We start from the raw sequence: 19,361 nt of genomic DNA, 5'->3' as shown, positions 1-19,361 counted from the left end.
CCAGACAGAATATATCCATTTTGTATATCACATTCCAGAAATTAGGGAAACTGTGTTTATTATGTAAACCTGCAAAGAGAAGTTTCATATTATCATTTTTAGCCAAATACAGAACATAATATTAGTTATTCTTGTTGTTCATATGCTATTTTTCATTATAAATTGTATTCCTAAAAAAGACTGTTCTCTGTCTGTCTGGAAAATCTCATCTTTGTAATTACGAGCAAATGTCTTATCAACTATTGTATTGTAGTTTGACATTTTTAGCTTCTTTTAAATGCATTTCTTTTCATACAGTCTTAATTTGTTTCTGACAGTTCTGGTACTCATCGAATAGTCACCATTAATGAATATATTTAAGCCTTTTAAATTACTAATATTTTTATAAACCTTTAATTTATCTTCAAAATCAAACAATCGGTCTTTTTGTATTAGGTTTAAATTTTCCAATTCTAAAAGTATGTTTAATATTGACATCTGTACCCTTTAATTCATCATTAGAAAGTTTTTGAACCTTAACTTGAACAATCATCTGATTTATCATTGTCCTCTATGCTTGAGATCACAATATTATTCCTTCTTTCAAAATCTTCTAATTTCATTACTTTTCATGCAGATTATCACAAATTATAATTTTTGTGTTTGATTTGTCATCTTTAAAATAAACTTTTTTTTCTATCAGTTTCAAGGACAGATAGCCCAGATTCAACGTCTACCAGTGCTATACCTATATTCTCAATCCATGCTTACATTCTATCTAAACAGTCCAAAAGTGTTTGTAATTCAGTATTTGAAGAGGCTTGCAATTTCAACAAAAGTTGAATTCCTTCTTGGACATTAATCTCCTTTTTGGCATTTATATAAGACAAGATCAATTGTTTCATTGACTCACTTGAGACATTTTCTTCACTTCCAATTTGTTTTCTTACATTTTGTGGTGGGTGATCCCATGCTTTAAAATTTACAGTTCAAAAATGAAGCATTTTTATTTCAATAAAGTGAGAAATTAATAAGTTTATTGCTTTTTAGGCAATAAGAATGATTAATAATTTACTATATTTATTTCTAGTTTATCTATTTAATGATTTCACAAATAATAAATAATAATAATGACAAACATATAATTATGATTAGTTATTACAATTAACTACTATTTCTCTTATAATTCTTTAATAAAATATGCTTTATTAAATAACTAGTTTGAATTAGACTATACTAAAGTAAACAACTTTAAATTGATCAGTAACTAATATTTTGTTAATTAAACTAATTTAATTTCTTATTTTTATTTATATGTATTGTGTTAAATGTGCTTTTTGATAAATACTAAATATAATAATTACTTTTAGAAGTACTGAGTTAATTATGAATCTTTTTCATTAGAATAATGTAACTTATTTTGAATTTAAATGAAAAACATTTTATTTTAATTCTAAAGGTATCCTTTGATCTTAGTGAATACACTGCAAATGTTGATGCCTTAGGAACATTACGTCTCTTAGATGCTATAAGAACTTGTAATTTAGAAAAGAGTGTAAAATTTTATCAAGCTTCTACAAGTGAATTATTTGGGAAAGTACAAGAAGTTCCACAGAAAGAAACTACACCATTTTATCCTCGTTCACCTTATGGTAAGAATTTTTTTTGTCATTAAACTTAGCAATTTTGGTTTTATTAGATGTATTATTAACAATAACAATTATCAATAACAATAATAATTAAATATAAAAAACACCTTACCAGTGGGGATATTTAAATTTCTTTACTAAACGTTTTTCAGCTCTATTTATGAGCTCTTGTCAGTTGAATTGTATTCAAATTTGGAAAACATAACATCGACCATTTAAATTCAAATTCAATTTACCTGACAAGGGCTCATGAATAGAGCTGAAAAACGTTTAGTAAAGAAATTTAAATATCCCCACTAGTAAGGTGTTTTTTATATTTAGTTAAAATAGGAGCTGGGTTAGAATGGCTTGTTAACAAAATAATCAAATAATTTTTCTCTGAAATCTTTTCCTTGAGCTGAGATTATATATATATAAAATCAAAGCAAAATTTACATTATATACATTATTAATGCATGGTACAAAATCAAATTAAAATTAATTTTTGATTTGGTTGGGATGTAAAACAGCAAATTTAACAAATTGCACTTACTTTTTATTTTAAAACTTAAACAATTCTGATAAACAGAATAGTTTGTTTTACATAATTATTCAAAAATTTATCAATGCTTTGTAAAAGAAATGTTAGATAGAAACACATTTTTAAAACGATCAGAATCAATTGGAGATAAAAATTGAAGTTATTTCATAAATTTAAATTTTGAGTAAAACAAGCTGTATAATTTAGAAAGTTGTTAGATTTTCCAATTGTAATCATCTATAATATAATGAAAAAAAATCCAAAAATCAGTTTTTAAAATTAACATATTTTATACTTAAAATATTATAGTTTGTTTTTAACTGTCTGAGTTTATAATTTATATATACGAAACTTTATAACTAACATTAATGAACAAACTTCAGCAAATATTTAATGTATTTCCTATATTTTTATAAACGTAATTATATGTATGCATTGTGTTGCATCAAATTAAACATCATAAAACAAAATGATTTGAAATGATGAAACAAAATAGATGAAGCTTAATACAAAACTTACAATTTTCTGTAATATAATTATTATATTGTAACCTGTAATAGAATAATAATATGAGAATTTTCTTAATTAATATTTAAAGTAGTATAATATATTATTTTTTAGGTGTAGCCAAATTATATGGTTTTTGGATTGTGATAAACTACAGAGAAGCATATAATATGTTTGCTGTAAATGGAATCTTATTTAATCATGAAAGTCCAAGAAGAGGTATTTAATACATATTTTGAAGTTTTATTAGCTATTGTTTTATATTTCATCAATTTTTAAGTTAGAATTAGAAGAATTACTATATAACTGTTTTTATGAAAGGACATAAATGGATGTTATAACATGTAATTTATTTGAATTGACTATTTTTGAGTTAATTACAGTTTGCTAAATTGAAACATAAGATATTCACAATATCAATTATTATGTTTAGGCAAATATATATAATGATATTTTTATATAATCAAAAAACAAAAACATGCTTTGAAAAATAGAAATTTAATTAAATGAATACTTTCTTAAAACAAAAGCTTTTCTGCAAAAAAATTTATATTCTTCTTCAGTTAAAGTTTTGAGAACTATTCCCATCATTTTACTTTTTAAAAGAACTCAATTGAATAAAACATTTTGAATTCTTTGAAAAAAGTTTGTTTATTAAGGTTATAACTAAGACTAGGACATCTAAACACTAAAAATAAATTAGTGATTTTATAACTGTTTATATGATTTTTAGTCCCTAGATATTCTAACCTTAAATTATAACACATTAGAGGAGTTGTAAATAAAAAATTAAATGAATACTTAAATTTTACAAGGAGATTTCTTCAAATTGTAGAACAATAAAATAGAACAGTTTTAATGCAAAGTTGAAATGAAATAATCATAGAAATATACAGTGAAAACTGCATAGGCAACCACCTGCATTCAATGGGCACCTGTCAACACCGGCAAAAATTTCTGGCACTGAATAGTTTATACATAGTCTTTGTATAAGTTACCTGTATTAAATGACCACCTGTGTAACGTGACCGTGGGCATCGATTTTTGGTCCAAAACAACATACGCAACTGTAATAAGCGACCACTTCTGCAAATATATCTGGTCTAAACTATTGTTCAAACCCATCTCAACGACGTTTCCTCCTCCTAATATAATGAATTAATCTAAACTTTTGTTCAAACCTACCTCAGGCACTTCTCCCACCCTTGAAATTAGGTGCAGGTGTTAATGAATTAAGTCTAGCAACAAAGGAAATTCATTTCTGTTTGTTCGAAATTGTCCAAAAAACGAAAGAAATGCAAAGTGCTGTCATTAGAAGATCGGGTTAAAGTTATCAGAGAAAGTGAAAATGGTTTATCACAACGGCAATTAGCAGCGAAGTTTAACTGTGAGAAAACAACATTTATTTTACCGTAGACCTACAGTATTTTCCTTAGGGGTATAAAATATTGTACACGATACAATTAATCGGCTGATCTCATCATTTGATAAAATCTATTTTATTTTTTTGAAGTTCATATACACTACATGTGCAATAAATAGTTTCTGTATCAATCTACCTTATTTCTACGATATTTTTAGAAAAATAATATCCAAGTAATTTTCGTACGCAAAATATTCAAAAAACAATAAAAGCATTAATGCAAAAATCAGTTTTACAGGCAACCTTCCTTTTTCTATTCTGTGATTGTCATTGGACAATTGCAGAATGTAATGAAATTGTATTATGAGAAGAAAAAATAAAATCGTTTTACTACTAAATAATAATTTTTCTTATTGTACTTAAGAAAATATTAAATATTTAAAAAAAACACAGTATTTTTAAAGTTAAAATAATAATAAACTAACGAAAACTAAACTGACGGAGAGATACGATGCGCTTGTATATCGATGACGTAATACACATAACTGAAGAGCAAATGAAAAGAACCAAGTTGAATTAATTAAGTTGGAAAAAAGAAAGTGTGCATTATAATCGAGAAAATGCGAGTATTATATTAATCTTTAAAATATTGGTATTAAATCTGTCTTATAAAATCATGATGACTCTGTAAATCGAGTTATCCAATAAGAATAAAATACCAATATAGCTCTATCATTGAAAAAATTTGCTTGTTTTTGCTCACCTCAAGTTTTGCTTAGTAGAAATGGCTAAAAAGTGTGCAAAATACGTACAGAAATATGGTATTATAGCACCACCTGTCTAAAAGACCAATTTTTGAAGGAACCGTGGGTGGTTGCCATAGACAGGTTGTACTGTATTTAGTTAAAACATAAATAAGTATAAATATAACAAATATTTCATCTCATCATTTATAACTAATTATTGTGTTCTGAATATATTAAGATACTGTTTAAACTGTTCTTGTAATTTTAACAAAGTTTCCAATTATTATTATTATTATACAGGATAATCATAATTAAAATACATGTGAAAGCAATCCTCGTAAATAAAAAGTTTCAAAACTCACCACCAAAAGTAATTGTGATTCTGTGAGATGAGTTAAGCCATGACGTGTGTGCTTTGAGGAAGATTACTTTATGGGTTTGCAAATGTAAACGGGTGTTTATGCATGTTCGTCTTGAGAAAACAAATTTAAAGAGACTTGACATGGGAGACTTTTTATTACATGCACTTTATGTTAAACTTCAAACAGACTATGATACAGTAATAACATTAGTGCTACAACAAAAATTCCTCAATATGGCCTCCATTATTGTTGATTAGAATTTGTAAATGGTAAACAGTGTATTCTGCAACTGATCTGTAATGTTAACATTCAATTTTATTGTCTTTTATAACCAAAAATAAAATAATTTAAAATAATCAAGTTAGGAACCTTGCCTGATACATGACACTTTTACAACTAAGATCACGGGTGAATATCTGGAGAATGAGATGGACATGCTGTGGAAAATGGCAACTTATCACTTTGCATTCAGTGAAATATTGCTGCTGCAAAAGATCTTTTACACCTAGTTTGATATGAGGTGGTGTTCCATCTTGCATAAAAATGGAGTCAAGGTGATCTTGCTGTGTGTACTGGGGCATGTCTATCTTGAAACTGTGCACGCACTGTTCTTTATAGATCCTGCATATGATACTTTTAAAATTTATTTGATTAAAGTTTATTTTTATTAATATTAACGTATTAAAATCTATAATTTTGAATATAATGAATCTGTATTTATGAAGAATAAATTGAAAATAACAATCTTTTAATGTTTTTTCCTAGGTGAAACATTTGTAACTCGTAAAATAACTCGATCAGTGGCTAAAATTTATCTTGGAGAACAAGAATACTTTGAATTAGGAAACTTGGATTCTCGACGAGATTGGGGTCATGCTAGGGACTATGTTGAAGTAAGTTTGATTCATATCTTAAGTGAATCATTGAATGTTTTAAATCTACTATTAACTTTTAATTTACTGTTTTTAATAGGCAATGTGGTTGATGCTACAAGAAGAGGAACCTGACGACTTTGTTATTGCAACTGGAGAATCTCACAGTGTCAGAGAATTTGTTGAAGCTGCTTTTCAACATATTGGAAAAGAAATAGTGTGAGAAATTTTGAATTATTGGAAAAATTATCTCTTGCTAAGGGCAAAATTTGGGGTGAATGTTTTTTTCTCAATTGTACAGTATTTATAATTGTTGGAATATTTAATTAGAAAATCAGTTTTTTTAAATTAATTTTAGTTAATAAGTTTATTAAGAATGATTATTGAATTTAGTTGATAAATAGCCATATTGGTATCTATTATTAATATTAATGATGATTTAAAAAATTTACAAATATTTGTAGGAATATTTGTAGGTTGCATTCAAATTTAAAATTTATGTATCAGCCAGAGTACATTTTATCTAAACTCTATGGTAGACATCTTCCAAACTATGTGAACTTAAATTATCCAATAATTTTTGTAATTATTTCCATTTCAGCTAGAATTTATTTTGGTCATAAATTCTTAGAGATAAATTGATTAAAAGAGATATTAATATAGGTATAGTGAAAACATCATTTCGATTTATTAATATTTGAATATAATAATAATCATAATCATAACAACTCTCCCATGGTCACCACCTGGTTGTGGTGGGAGAGCCCAGTAATTTTACAGATCCATAGGGCAATCAATGCAGGCTGGAGCACAAGCTCCTGGTAGGGACACCCATGCCAGTAAGATCTATGGGAAGAAATGAAGCTAAGAGTGACCACACCCACATTCTGTGGAAATATGTATCATGGTAGTAACCAGATCTAAGTTTGATACCAGCTCGGACATCTCCTGGGTTAACGAGGTCTGCGTGCGTGGGTTAGGCAGATGCTCACGTTCGAAAAATATGCCACAGTCTTCTTTGTTACTAGTGGTGAAAGCAGCGCTGGCCCAAGCATGGCTACTGCAATCCCTCAACAGATGTGAGGAACCAATCTAGCCTTGGTTTGCTTGTTTGCTTGTTTTTGAAAGGCAGTGTTTGCTATTTTACTTACTATTAAGTATATTAATATTTATTATTTAGAAAATAAATACATGTATTCATCATATAACATGGTAGTTACGTTCCAAAGAAGTGCTGGGTTACGTGAATTCATGCTATACAAAATATAGAACTAATGCAAAACATAGGGTTTGGTTTCAGAAGTTAACAAAAGTCGACTATTGTTTTTTTGTTACTAAGAGAAATATGTTTATTAAAGCAATCAATAATTAACTAACAGTTACAATTAAAAGTACTGTATTACATGCTAATATTAATTTTAGCTAAATGAGGAGGAGGTTTTCTTTCTACAAATTATTGTTGTCTTCGGAGCTTCTTTTGTCGATCTTGATCAGAAATATCAGTAATGTCTTCATTATTTTTACCATAAAAATCTTTAATGTATGACAAAATAAAAAGTAAAAATATATTGTTAATTGAAAATTTATTCTAGATGTTCACATTAGTTTAGTTGAGGACTGAGAAATTTATTTTTCAGTGTTTATTTGTGTTTGAATAAGAAACAAGAGTAAGCTTTAATAAAGTTTTTTACTGAATTGTTTGAGTTGGGAATAGTTCAAGTACTGAGATACCACTGTATTTCATTCATCATTTTTACAAATGATTAGTAACCTATGGTTAAAAAATAGTTTAATAATACCTACCTAAAATGTTTAAATAGATACTAAACTGACCTTTTTGCATGTTTTCAGCCTCATTCAGGAGCCAGCATCAGGATTTTTATCAAAGATTTTATATTTTTCAATTTGGAACACTTTTTGAAAGAAAAATGTTCTGGAACAAGCTCTAAAATAACTAAACTGTCTATTTTTTTCAATTACATCATTAATCATTAACCAATGTCATTAACATCCAAACACTTAATTTATTGTGAAGTTTGGCTATAAAATGTTTGAAGAAAAGCCTGATGCTGACTCCTGAATGAGGCCGAAAACATTTGCTTTTTGTTAATATGGAAACTGCTGGAAATGTGCAGAAATATCAGTTCAGTATCTATTTATACAAAAGTTCCAGCTAGAAGAAATAAGTTTTTATGTCTAAAATGTTTAAATAAACTTTACTAAATACACAGATTAATGTATAAAAATAAAACACAGTGACAGTCTTAAGGGCTAAAATCTGAAAGCAATGATGATGACACCTGATAGGAAATCTAGGAAAAGGAAGAAACATATTGCATTATCAGTTTTCATTGAAGTAAACCTAATGAAATGCACAAAACCAGTTGAAAATTTCATTATTCTAAAATTCATGGGCAAATTTGAGATGCCATGCATGCTTACTTGAATAAAAACGAAATGTCAAATAATGGAGTTTGCACTTAAAAGTTATTAAATTTTCTATAAAGGTTTATTCAAATTCTCAAACTGTGTTAAGAGTGAAACCAGAAACCATGTTGTATGGGGGATATCCCAATCTTCAAACTGTGTTGTAGAAGTGACTTGTATTTGATTTTTATGATTTTTCTACATTGCATTCAATGAATTAAAGTTTAATTATTTAATGAATTGATGGTATCATGATTGTTAATAATATATGAAACAAAAAAAAAACAGTATTAATTTTACATTAAATTTGTTAAAATATTTTTGCAGACAATTGAAAATAGTGAAATATGGATTCCACAAACATTGATATCCCTCACAAAAGTTATTCTGGGATATGTGCAAGTCTGTAAGAGTTGCACTTTATTCCTAATGAGTTCAAAAGTGCCACGTAAACCTTCCTAATTAACTCCAATACTTGCTTTATTTGTGAAATGTTCTTTTGATGTTCAGATATTGTATGGTCAGCATTATCATTGTGGTTCCTATATAAGATGTATTAGCACCATCAGCACTACTTAACATATGAATTTTATGAATTTCCGATCTGATTGGATAAAACTCCAGACTATGTAAAATTCCAGTTAAGTAGTACTGGTGGTACTAACATATCTTATATAGGAGTCACAACCAGAATGTCAACCATTTGCATAGCTGAACATCAGAGAGACATTTCACAAGTCAAGCAACTGTCAAAGATTTTAAGTGGTAATTTTGAGCACATTTGGAAAGAAGTTCAACTGTTACAGACTTGTACAGATCCGATTAACATTCATCTGGAAGACAATACACATTTTATTTAACAACTAGGATGCCCCCTAGTGGGTGTTTTAGTAGTAGCGGTGTCATTCCGTGGTATAATAAATTCATATTACAAATAAAAACAATAATATACTGAATTTCTCATGGCGTACCCTACTAAAACGCAGTCAAAAATGCAAAAAAACCGCATACAGTAGAAGCCGAGTTCTTCAGGGTAATCCTTAACTCTCTCCCTCTTGGGGGAATTTTAAAAAATCCCTTCTTAATGCGCATTCTCATGGCATATCCTACTAAAACGCAGTCAAAAACACATTTATTGTTGTTTTAATATTGTTACATGAAAAACTGAATTTATTATTAATTTAAATAATAGCTAGGGTCGCCCCTAGTGGTCGTTCTAGATATTCCGTTACAGATAAACTGGCATGCGATCAATGGCTTATATTATTAGATCCTTGTAATTCTCTGATGAAGGCTCTCCCTGAGAATTGGACAGTGCTTGAATGTCCCTAATTTTAATTGTCTCATAAAAGAAAATGCAAGTTGCAGAAATTTTATGTCACTTTTATTAATGTGAAAAACTCAAATAGTTTAGAAAAAAAAATCAATAGACTTCTGTGTGTGCTTCTTTGATGGCAGGAAGAATATCTAGACAACAATCAATTTCAATCCATATCTACTCCTCTTTATCTCCAGTGGTAGTTTCAATTCTTCTGTGATCTAAGTATATGAAGTAGCAATGTTTGACATACAGCAATTTTGAGTGAATGAGGAAGCCATGGTATGGACTCAACACTGCTTGTTTATAGAAAGATGATTTAAGATATTTTTAGAAACTTAGATTTAGTTGTATTTTTCTGAAAGGCATATCTAAATTATCTTTTGAATGCTAATAACAGATCTGCTTTCTGCAAACCATACAGCCACATATGCTTTCTCTTGAATGCTTTGGATGATAATGGCAATATTTTTTTAAAAGAAATGAAAATCAAGGACACTTTCAATTTCAATCTTATAGACAGAATTTTTTCTGTAAGTGATACCTGGGAACATTAGGGGGTGCTTGGATCAAGTGTATAGTACATTCTATGTAGTATCACAAAATTAAAAGTGAATACAGACATAAGATTTTTAAAATTTTAATTTAAATAAATAAATAAACAAATTGGTCTAACATTCTTTGACAGACTGATATACAGAAAATATTTGAGGGTGCAAGGCCCTGAAATATTCTCCTGTAGCTACTGGTCTGCCTATATTGTTCTTAATTATAATATTTTATTAATTCTAATTTACTGAAAATTTTATATATTTTTATTTACATTACATAATATCAGATTTTATTGGCATTTTAAAAAGACATCAAATTTTTTAGAAGATAAAATTACATTTAATTTTATAAATTTATTAGTTATTTTGTAATTCAAATGAAAAATAACTTACCCTTTATAACACATTCATTCATTTTTTATTCACCTATCCAAGTGAATAAAAAATGTGAGATTTTTTTCAATTGAAAAAATAATTTTTATTTTATTAAAATATAATTTTAAAATTTTAATTTATTTTAAAAATTATTACACTTTATCTTGTTTTTTCAGATGGGAAGGATCAGGATTGAATGAAATTGGAAAAGAAAAAGATTCAGGCCTTGTAAGAGTGCGTGTTAACCCAAAATATTTCCGTCCAGCTGAAGTGGTTAGTATATAATAATACATTGTTTCTATATCTTTTAAACTTTTTATTAAATTAATAAGTTTTATTTTGTTAAAGTAGGGCCTAAATTTTTTTTAACAATAAAAAAATGATAATTTTTTAATAAATGTGTATATTCAATAAATTACAAATATTTTAATAATTTAATCAAATAACATAAAAACAAAGAAATGCTTTTTTAATAAAATATATTACAGAATGTTTTTATCAAAAATAATAATTCTGCATTCCATATATTAATATGAGTAAGATTAGGACTAATAATCTACATAATTCCATTTCCTGCAATGCAACATATACAGTACTTTCAGATTTGTTGTATTGTTTTTGTTAAATAAGTAGAAAAATATATACTATTATAATAAATTATAAAAATAAATGTTTTTAAAATTGTATTTGTGTGCATGCATACATATACCATTTCATCATCATCTTATATACACAAAAGGTAAATATTATTCATTTTCGGATGGAAAATCTGATTAAAAAGTATTTGATAGTATATTAGAATTTTCTTTAAATTAAAATTTATAAAATTCAAATTATGGAACTATTAAGTTTCATATTCTTTTAATATAATTCAATACAATCAAAAAATATTCCAACACTGTTGAAAATCTTGAAATAATTCAATTTAATATAGGCAAGCCTATTTATCATACTATGGATTAAATTGTTTCTCATAAGAACAAATTAAATGTCTTGTTTTCTGATTGTGTTAATTAAAATTGTTATAGGATGAAAACCTGAAATGGTCTTTGAAATCTTTTGAAGTGAATAACATTTTTTTTATGAATTTTTTTTTATCATGTCTATTGATTTTTATTTTATTCTTTGTTGTTTGTATTTTAATCTTTTGTTATGGGTGTTATTTTTGGGAAGGATATCAATTGTCTTGTGACATTTCCTTTTGTATATGCAATAAATAAACTTCTTATCTTTGTAAATTTTGAATTTCTGTTATACCAGAACATCAAAAAGTTTTCAGAAATATTTTCCTTTGTAAAAACATTCAGTCTGCAATGGCCATCCTGTACCAAATGGAAGAGAATGATTTCTTCCAGATTTGCTTTAAGATATTTTTGCCAGTAGTTTGTGCTGGCAAAAAATAGTTTGAAAGATACGTTTAAATCTCTTTAAATGTAATCAGTTTGGTTACATCTAAGAAGATTTAACTATGTCCTTCAAAATATTGTTCCTGTGAAACAATACACTTTTGCCAGTGCTCGCACATCTCAAAGCACTTCTGGAAGCCATACTTCTCCACTTGGTGCAGGTGGCCATTGCAGTCAAATTCAGAAAAGCTTCATTTTTCTCTGACAATAAGTGTTTTTTCTCTGTTCAAAAACACTTATTGCCATTTGTTCACTCCAGTTTTTTTCATTACTGATTTATTGTATGCCTCATTCAACATGTTTTCCATGTGTGTCTTATTTAGTAAAACAAAAAATTTTGATATTAGTTCCTGAAGCACCATTCTTAAGTGGGCCTAATGAAAGTAGCTGAAAATGGTGTTTTACGTGTAATGTTTATTCAAAGAAAATTATACAATATACATTGTTAAGGAGCATGAATCATCATCATCATTTCTTTTAGCATGGAATGAACCACCCTGGAATGCGAATTTGATTTGCAGAAAACAAAAAAATCACAAATAATAGCATGATGGAGCATGCCCACAATCTGGGACTTTCCCTCTCCGCGTCACTCGTTATGCAAGTCAATTTTTTAAAAATTTGATTTGCTCTTTATGCAAAACACTCATTATGCGAGGTGCTTGTTAAGCAAGGTTCCACTGTTACAAAAGTTATACAAAAATGAAAAGAATCCTTTGCTCACACGTATAGGACAACCTAGGTTTTTGAAGCAGTAAAAAAATGGATAAAAACCTCATCTTATGTGCAAGTAAATACGGTAAATACTGGCTTAAAATAGGAATAGGGGAGGAGGGCAGGTTATAAAAAGTCAAACAATATTCTTTATCTGTTAGAGAAGTTTAATCTGGTTAAGTTGTCAATCACTATTTATTGTTATACATAGTAATGTTATTAAACTTTTGTCTTATTGTTAGAATTATGCTTATGCTTAAATTAGGGGATATCAAAAAACTATAAACTTTTCCCAAGTTATTATGTACAAAATATTTTAAAATGAAAACAAAGAATCAATTTAAATACTTGAATATTCATTTCATTCGACAAGAACTATAGTATAGTAGTAATGAAAAAAAAACTTAAGATCATAAATGACATTGTAAATGCAAGAAAACTGAATATCTTCCCTCACTTTAAAGTGATTTGCAAATTGTCTTCATAACACAATCTTTGAACTTTCATCAAACAAATACTGTTGTCGTAACCGTTTTAACAGCTTTGTGGTAGCTAAAGTGTAATTTTTAATAAATCGGTTACCGAAGAAAGTGAAAATGTTCGAAAAGTTACATCTACTTGATAACTACAAAGCAGACAAATCCTTGTATTAGTTGCTTAGATCATAAATGATGATATAAATGTAACAATTCTGAATATATTTTCCACCTATTGAAGTGGATAGCAAATCACCTTTGTAACTCAAATTTTAATGAGATTTGCACAGCTGAAAAAATAAATAATATATTGTATATATATTTTAATTATATATGCTATATATACTATTTGATATATTCACATTCCTAATGCAAATTTGATGTTTTTGTAATCCATCGTATTCTTTACTATATGATCACCAGGTTAAGATACATTATAATCACTAGCATATACCTTCAGATAGTGGGCACCTCTAAATAGCAGACAAACTTCTCAATCCTGACAGTGTCTGCTATTCAGAAATTATACTGTGTACATATTTGAAGTGGAGAGAGGAACCTTAGACTTGGGACTTCTCATTACACTGAACTTTACTACTATTTTTCTGCTAAATACAATTCCCATCCCCTCCACAGATTGTTCTATGACTTGTCAACAAGCATGTGCTTAGTAATAAAATTGTGCAATAATCTCTCTGAATGCACTACATGCTGTAATTTTGTCTTTACTTATTTGGTTGGTGCATTTTTTTTGGGAAATTTTTGATGCTATTGGTAGAATGTTCAAACATTTCTTCTGAAAACAAATTTGCTATGATAATTTGTACATTTTAAGATAAGTTTCTTTTTCAAATAAAAAGATATTATATCTACATGTAAATTTAAATACTTTTATATAATTGAATGGAGACATATCTATTCATAATATCTAAAGACATAATCGTTTTTTATCTTTACCTATTAAAGAATTATATCTTGATGTTTGAAAAATGCCTTAAACAGTTTTTCTTTAAGGATTGTTTATTGTATGCAAAAAACACTTCAAAATTTTAGCTCTATTTTTTTTTTTTTGTACAATAGACAGAATTTGAATTAGTCATTATCAATACTATTATTACATATTTTATATGAAAGTTGAATTGAAAATAGAAATATTGGTGTACAAAATATGCTTTACATTCTGAATATTTTTAATATTTTTTAATGTAAAAAATCAATGTCATTGCATTATTAAGGAGTTAAACATTAAGCAATCAGCCTAAAAATTTAAACAATGGAATTCCCAATATATGACAAAGTTAATAGAACAAGAAATTATTATAAGCATTAAGAACGTTTAAAAGACCCTGCTTTCTGATTTTCTCTGTTTGTTAGCAGAAAATGAATCAGAAAAAAAAGATTTAGCAGAGAAATTTAGATTCTATTTAATTGTTGAATTGGAATTTTAAGATCACTTGACCCTATCAAATTATTCTGATTTTTTATTTATTTTTTACTGGAATAGTTTGGCTGCAATTTATAGTTAAATATATTATATCATTCATTCCTATTCTCTTTCTCATTATGACATATTTTCAGCTGTAATTTTATTAAAAAACATAATCACAACCCAATATTCAGTTAATGAAGTATCTAAAAACTAGATTATTTATGTGCTACAACTATGCTAATCTAATATATTTATGGATCTCATTTCTATAGAGCTTTGTGGTGTAGCTGTCACAATTGAAACTATTTTCTAGAACTGAATGAATGATTCTTATTTGTTGCCATTGTTCTATTCAGTTCAGAAAAATTATATCAAAAATTCAAGTTATTTTTACAAAAATTAAGCAAATAAAGGCTGCATTTTTGTTACGTAGAGGCTGGATGGATTAATTCCATTATTTTGTTCTGCCACTGGCTGCTTCTATTCCAATGAATTTACTGTTTATTTATCATTTCAAACCAAATTTAAGCCTAAATTGCCAGATTACTTTTTATATTCATTTTATTCTTGTATAAAAATCAATAATTAGGAGTTAATTTTGAATTAGATAATTAGAAAACTGGAAGGAAGATTAATCTGGAACAGAACTTGAATCCCAATTCATGCATGGGTGTCAGTCCACAAGAGACATGTCCTCCCCAATATTACTGGCAATTATACTGGCAAATTGTCCTCCTTCCAATATATTTTTTCATAATACATAAGTAGATAAAAGTCTTGTACACAAGAAGTATATCTTACTTTTCATATCAACTCAAAATCCACAGAGAAATTTTTCTTACTCATTATCATTGACCTGATCTCCCTCCCATATATATACACATACAGATCAATACCGATGCCACTCTGATGTTATAATCCAGATAGTAGATAGTATAGCCCAAAAAGTACTCTGATAGTTTAGGTGTAAGTTTGGCTAACAATTTGAGTCTGATTATATTGTGTTTTATACATTATATTCTAGAGACTTTATTGGAGACTATTTACAAGTAGTGTTGAAACCATTCAATGAGAGTTTGTGTTATCACTGGAGATACTTCTGTACAATATACATTACATGTCATTATCTAGTTATAATAAATTTTATTCAATTACTGCATCTTACTATGGTTCTCTGATCAATACTGGGTGCTTAGGCTAGTTAGTAATAATTATTTATATAAATCTACATAAGGATAGGTGATTAGGCTGACATCTTTTGTTAATATTAATAATTATAATTAACATAGTTATAGCCTCTAAATGATCCACTCTTTAGGTCTATTCTTTGTAAAGCTTTCTTAATAAAGCAAAGCTATAGTAAAAAATCCAGCAAGGAATTGCTTAACTTTCCTGGCAATATTTGGTGGTGCCATCTGTTATGATATTTTATTTAAAAACTTTTTATATTTTTAACTATTATAAAATGGCAATAAGCTTAATTTTGAGGATAGGGATGGATTTTATAAAAAAATTGTAAATGCAAATAACAAGTAAATTCATCATTAAGTCTGACCCTACTTGAGACACACATGATCCCCTTTACCTCCCCACCCCCTCAACCTTTAATTGCCAAAATTTAATAGCATCAATTCTCCTAATAAACAAACTTTCCTGCAAAGATTAATTATTAAGCTTCAAAGAAGGTGAACAAAATCATGCTTTCCCACAGACACTAGCATTCATACATACAGATAAAGCCCCTGAATTTTTTTGCGTTTCTTGACATTTTAAGGTGCCCTGAGTCCAAAAATGTAAAAATCTGAGGGGATCATTTTTTGACTAACTATCATACTTTTCCTCTATTATATATGAGCCAGGAAAGCAAAAATTATTCAAAATAATTTTAAAAATTAACACTTCATTATTTACATAAATGTATTACTAATAATTATATATATTCCAAATAAAAATTTGTAATTATCATGATAATTCTTAAAATTTTGTATACAGATAATTCTCATTTTATGCAGTTTTATTTCAGGACTTTTGATGTAAGTCAAATTGGTAATAAATCAAAAATACAAAAATAATGGCAATAAGGATATAGTTCTGAAAGCTATGCATAAGCCTTATATTGTAATCAGTTACTGCAGTGTTTCCCAACATGGGGCCCACGTCCCACAGGGGGGGCAATTTGAAACTTGTCCAGAGTTTAAGTTAACCGTATAGTCGCCGTACGCCATATTTATTGTAAATATTGATTTAAGTTAGTTTTAATTTTCTTTGTTCTTTGTTTCCCTTTCCTTCTAGAACTTTCCTTTATACCACCCTTAATCCCACCCTTTTCCCTTGGGGTGGGATTAACAATTCTGGGAACCACTGAGAACAAAGAGATGAATGAGGCCCTGAGGCCGGTGAAAGAGGAGAAAAACATTTTTGCCCAGACGTCAAGATGGGCAGACGTGAGTTGTGGTGTTCCAGGTTGCATGGAAAGTCCAATAGACTTTGATGAAAAGATTGGGTTTTATCTTGGTTACGATAAATCAGTGTGGCAATTAAGTGCAAGAAAAAACTTCAATGAACATGACAACAAGAGACCTTCCAAAAGAGTTCAACATATATGTTGGGGGCATAAGAATTTTAGAAAGGCTTTTTACAGAAAGAATTTTAGGGGAATAGCACAAAAAAGGTTGGGAAACACTGAGTTACTGTGTGCATGCCACAATATGATGACCCTGCACATCAAATGATCATTTAATATTTCAGTTAATTAAATATGTTTGTGAAAATCGTAATTATATGTGATAACGCACCGTTCTTGGTTTTTTGTGTGAGTTTATTGTTTATTCAGCGCGGGGTGCGATTGATGAGTAAATTTAGTAGCGATGCCGGCTACTCCTTATTATAGATCGCTCGTAAGGCTAGTTAAAGCTAGGGCAAAGTTCGATTTTTTGAAAGAGTGTAAAGATTTGGGAGTACTCCCGATGTCGTTTTATAGAATTCGACTCCCACCAGGAAGTGAGCCTCTCCTTAATAAAGTGAAGCAAATGTGCCTAAATAGGGCTATTCGGGCCACACGGAAAAGGGTCTATTCCATTTTAAAAGAACTGGTGAATATCGAAATGGAATTATTCAGCAGGCATCCCAGTGTTTTGGCACATGAAAACGCCAAGCTTGTTCCGTATTATGATCGTATAAATGGTAAACATAAAGAGCGATACCACAAAAAGCTCCAATGGATACTGAGATTCCAAACACCAAAACGTAAGGGACACCCTACCTTCCCCTTTGTCTTGTGGGATGATATCCAACTCCTGGAGTTTGTAGTTGAGGTTTTACAGTACAGTCCGAAGTTCGCACCACCACCTCCAACTGAGAGCTTAGGCTTCGTTCCAGATTTAGAATCCCTACTGCAAGGCCTTCCGAATAGGACTAAAGAATACTACAGATGGATGGCAGTAAACAAGATTTTAAGTGCTAAAACCACGCTGGACTCAAAGCGATTACAAACGAAAGTAACACGAGCCAGAAGATGGATGAAGAACAATGGGATCACGCTCGTCAGGGCCGACAAGGCGAAAACTATGGTACTGATGAAACAGCATACTTATAACCAGTTATTAATGGAGTACATCAATCTTACCCAGTGTGAAAAGGTAGATACTAACACAGTAGAAAAGCTACATGCAAGGCTGAAGAGGTTCTCCAACACTAAATTGGCTAAGAGGTTGGCAATTAAGAACATTGTAATGGACTCGCCTGACACACCCAGGCTATTCGGTTTCGCCAAAACACATAAACAAGACCAACAGATTCGCCTGGTAGTTGATAAAGTAAGAGCACCAACACATAAATTAGAGGAATTCACGCACCGTCTGATCGCTCCACACTTAGAAGACTACCAGTTCACCGTAACCAATAGTCAATGCCTCATAGAGCTCCTCAAGCAGATTGACACCCCCCCGCAATTTATTACGGTGCTCGACTTTAAGTCATTATATCCGTCGATCCTTCTACCACCAGCATTTTGTGCCATCCGAGATCTACTATTTAAAATAGTCACTGATGCTAACTTCCACCAGCAAATATTAGAGATGGCCCACCTGTTATGCTACAACTCATTCTTTCAATTTAGAGGTACGGTCTACAAACAAGGAAGGGGTGTACCAATGGGGAGCCCGGTAGCAGGAGATTTGTGCGAGCTGGTAATATGGCAACTCGAAGAGAAAATCCTTCCTAACCACCTCCACAACATACAGCTCTATAAGAGATACGTGGATGACATACTCATCTTGTGGAAGAGCAAGCCGGACATAGCAGCATTCGTCGACTCATTTAATAACAACAGCTACGGCGTAACTCTGGGCCTGGAACAGGCGAATGACACGCATGTTCATTTTCTTGATGTTAGTATCATGGTTAAAGGAACCTCCATCCTCACAGAAGTGTACAGGAAACTGCTTGCAGACCAATTGTACATCCCCATAGGCTCTTGTGACCCCATACCGTACAAACTAGCAGCATTCAACACCTTAGTCAAACGGGCGTACACCCATTCCTCAACAAGACACGCTCTGCAAAAAGAGATTAACACGTTACGCAGTATTGCTCAAAGCCATGGGTACTACAACATTATAAGTAAATTAACCAAAAAATGGGGGAATTACCAACTGTCAACGCAGCAT

The 19,361-nt window shown here is 29.6% G+C and overlaps 1 protein-coding gene across 1 annotated transcript in view; it reads left to right on the top strand.

The window, feature by feature from the left end:
* Window positions 1–19,361, top strand: part of Gmd (GDP-mannose 4,6 dehydratase) — a 41,079-nt gene that overhangs the window by 10,929 nt on the left and 10,789 nt on the right. Inside the window, exons 4-8 of the mRNA XM_067277353.1 lie at window positions 1,439–1,631; window positions 2,770–2,874; window positions 5,892–6,019; window positions 6,099–6,217; window positions 10,846–10,942. Of these exons, the coding sequence (XP_067133454.1) occupies window positions 1,439–1,631; window positions 2,770–2,874; window positions 5,892–6,019; window positions 6,099–6,217; window positions 10,846–10,942 (642 nt within the window). The remainder of the gene's footprint in view (window positions 1–1,438; window positions 1,632–2,769; window positions 2,875–5,891; window positions 6,020–6,098; window positions 6,218–10,845; window positions 10,943–19,361) is intronic.

The sequence above is a fragment of the Centruroides vittatus genome, unplaced genomic scaffold (assembly GCF_030686945.1).
Source record: "Centruroides vittatus isolate TY-2023 unplaced genomic scaffold, ASM3068694v2 contig_1162, whole genome shotgun sequence".
Taxonomy (NCBI): domain Eukaryota; kingdom Metazoa; phylum Arthropoda; class Arachnida; order Scorpiones; family Buthidae; genus Centruroides; species Centruroides vittatus.
The sequence above is the reverse complement of the archived record's forward strand: the minus strand, read 5'-3'. Positions and strand labels throughout refer to the sequence as shown.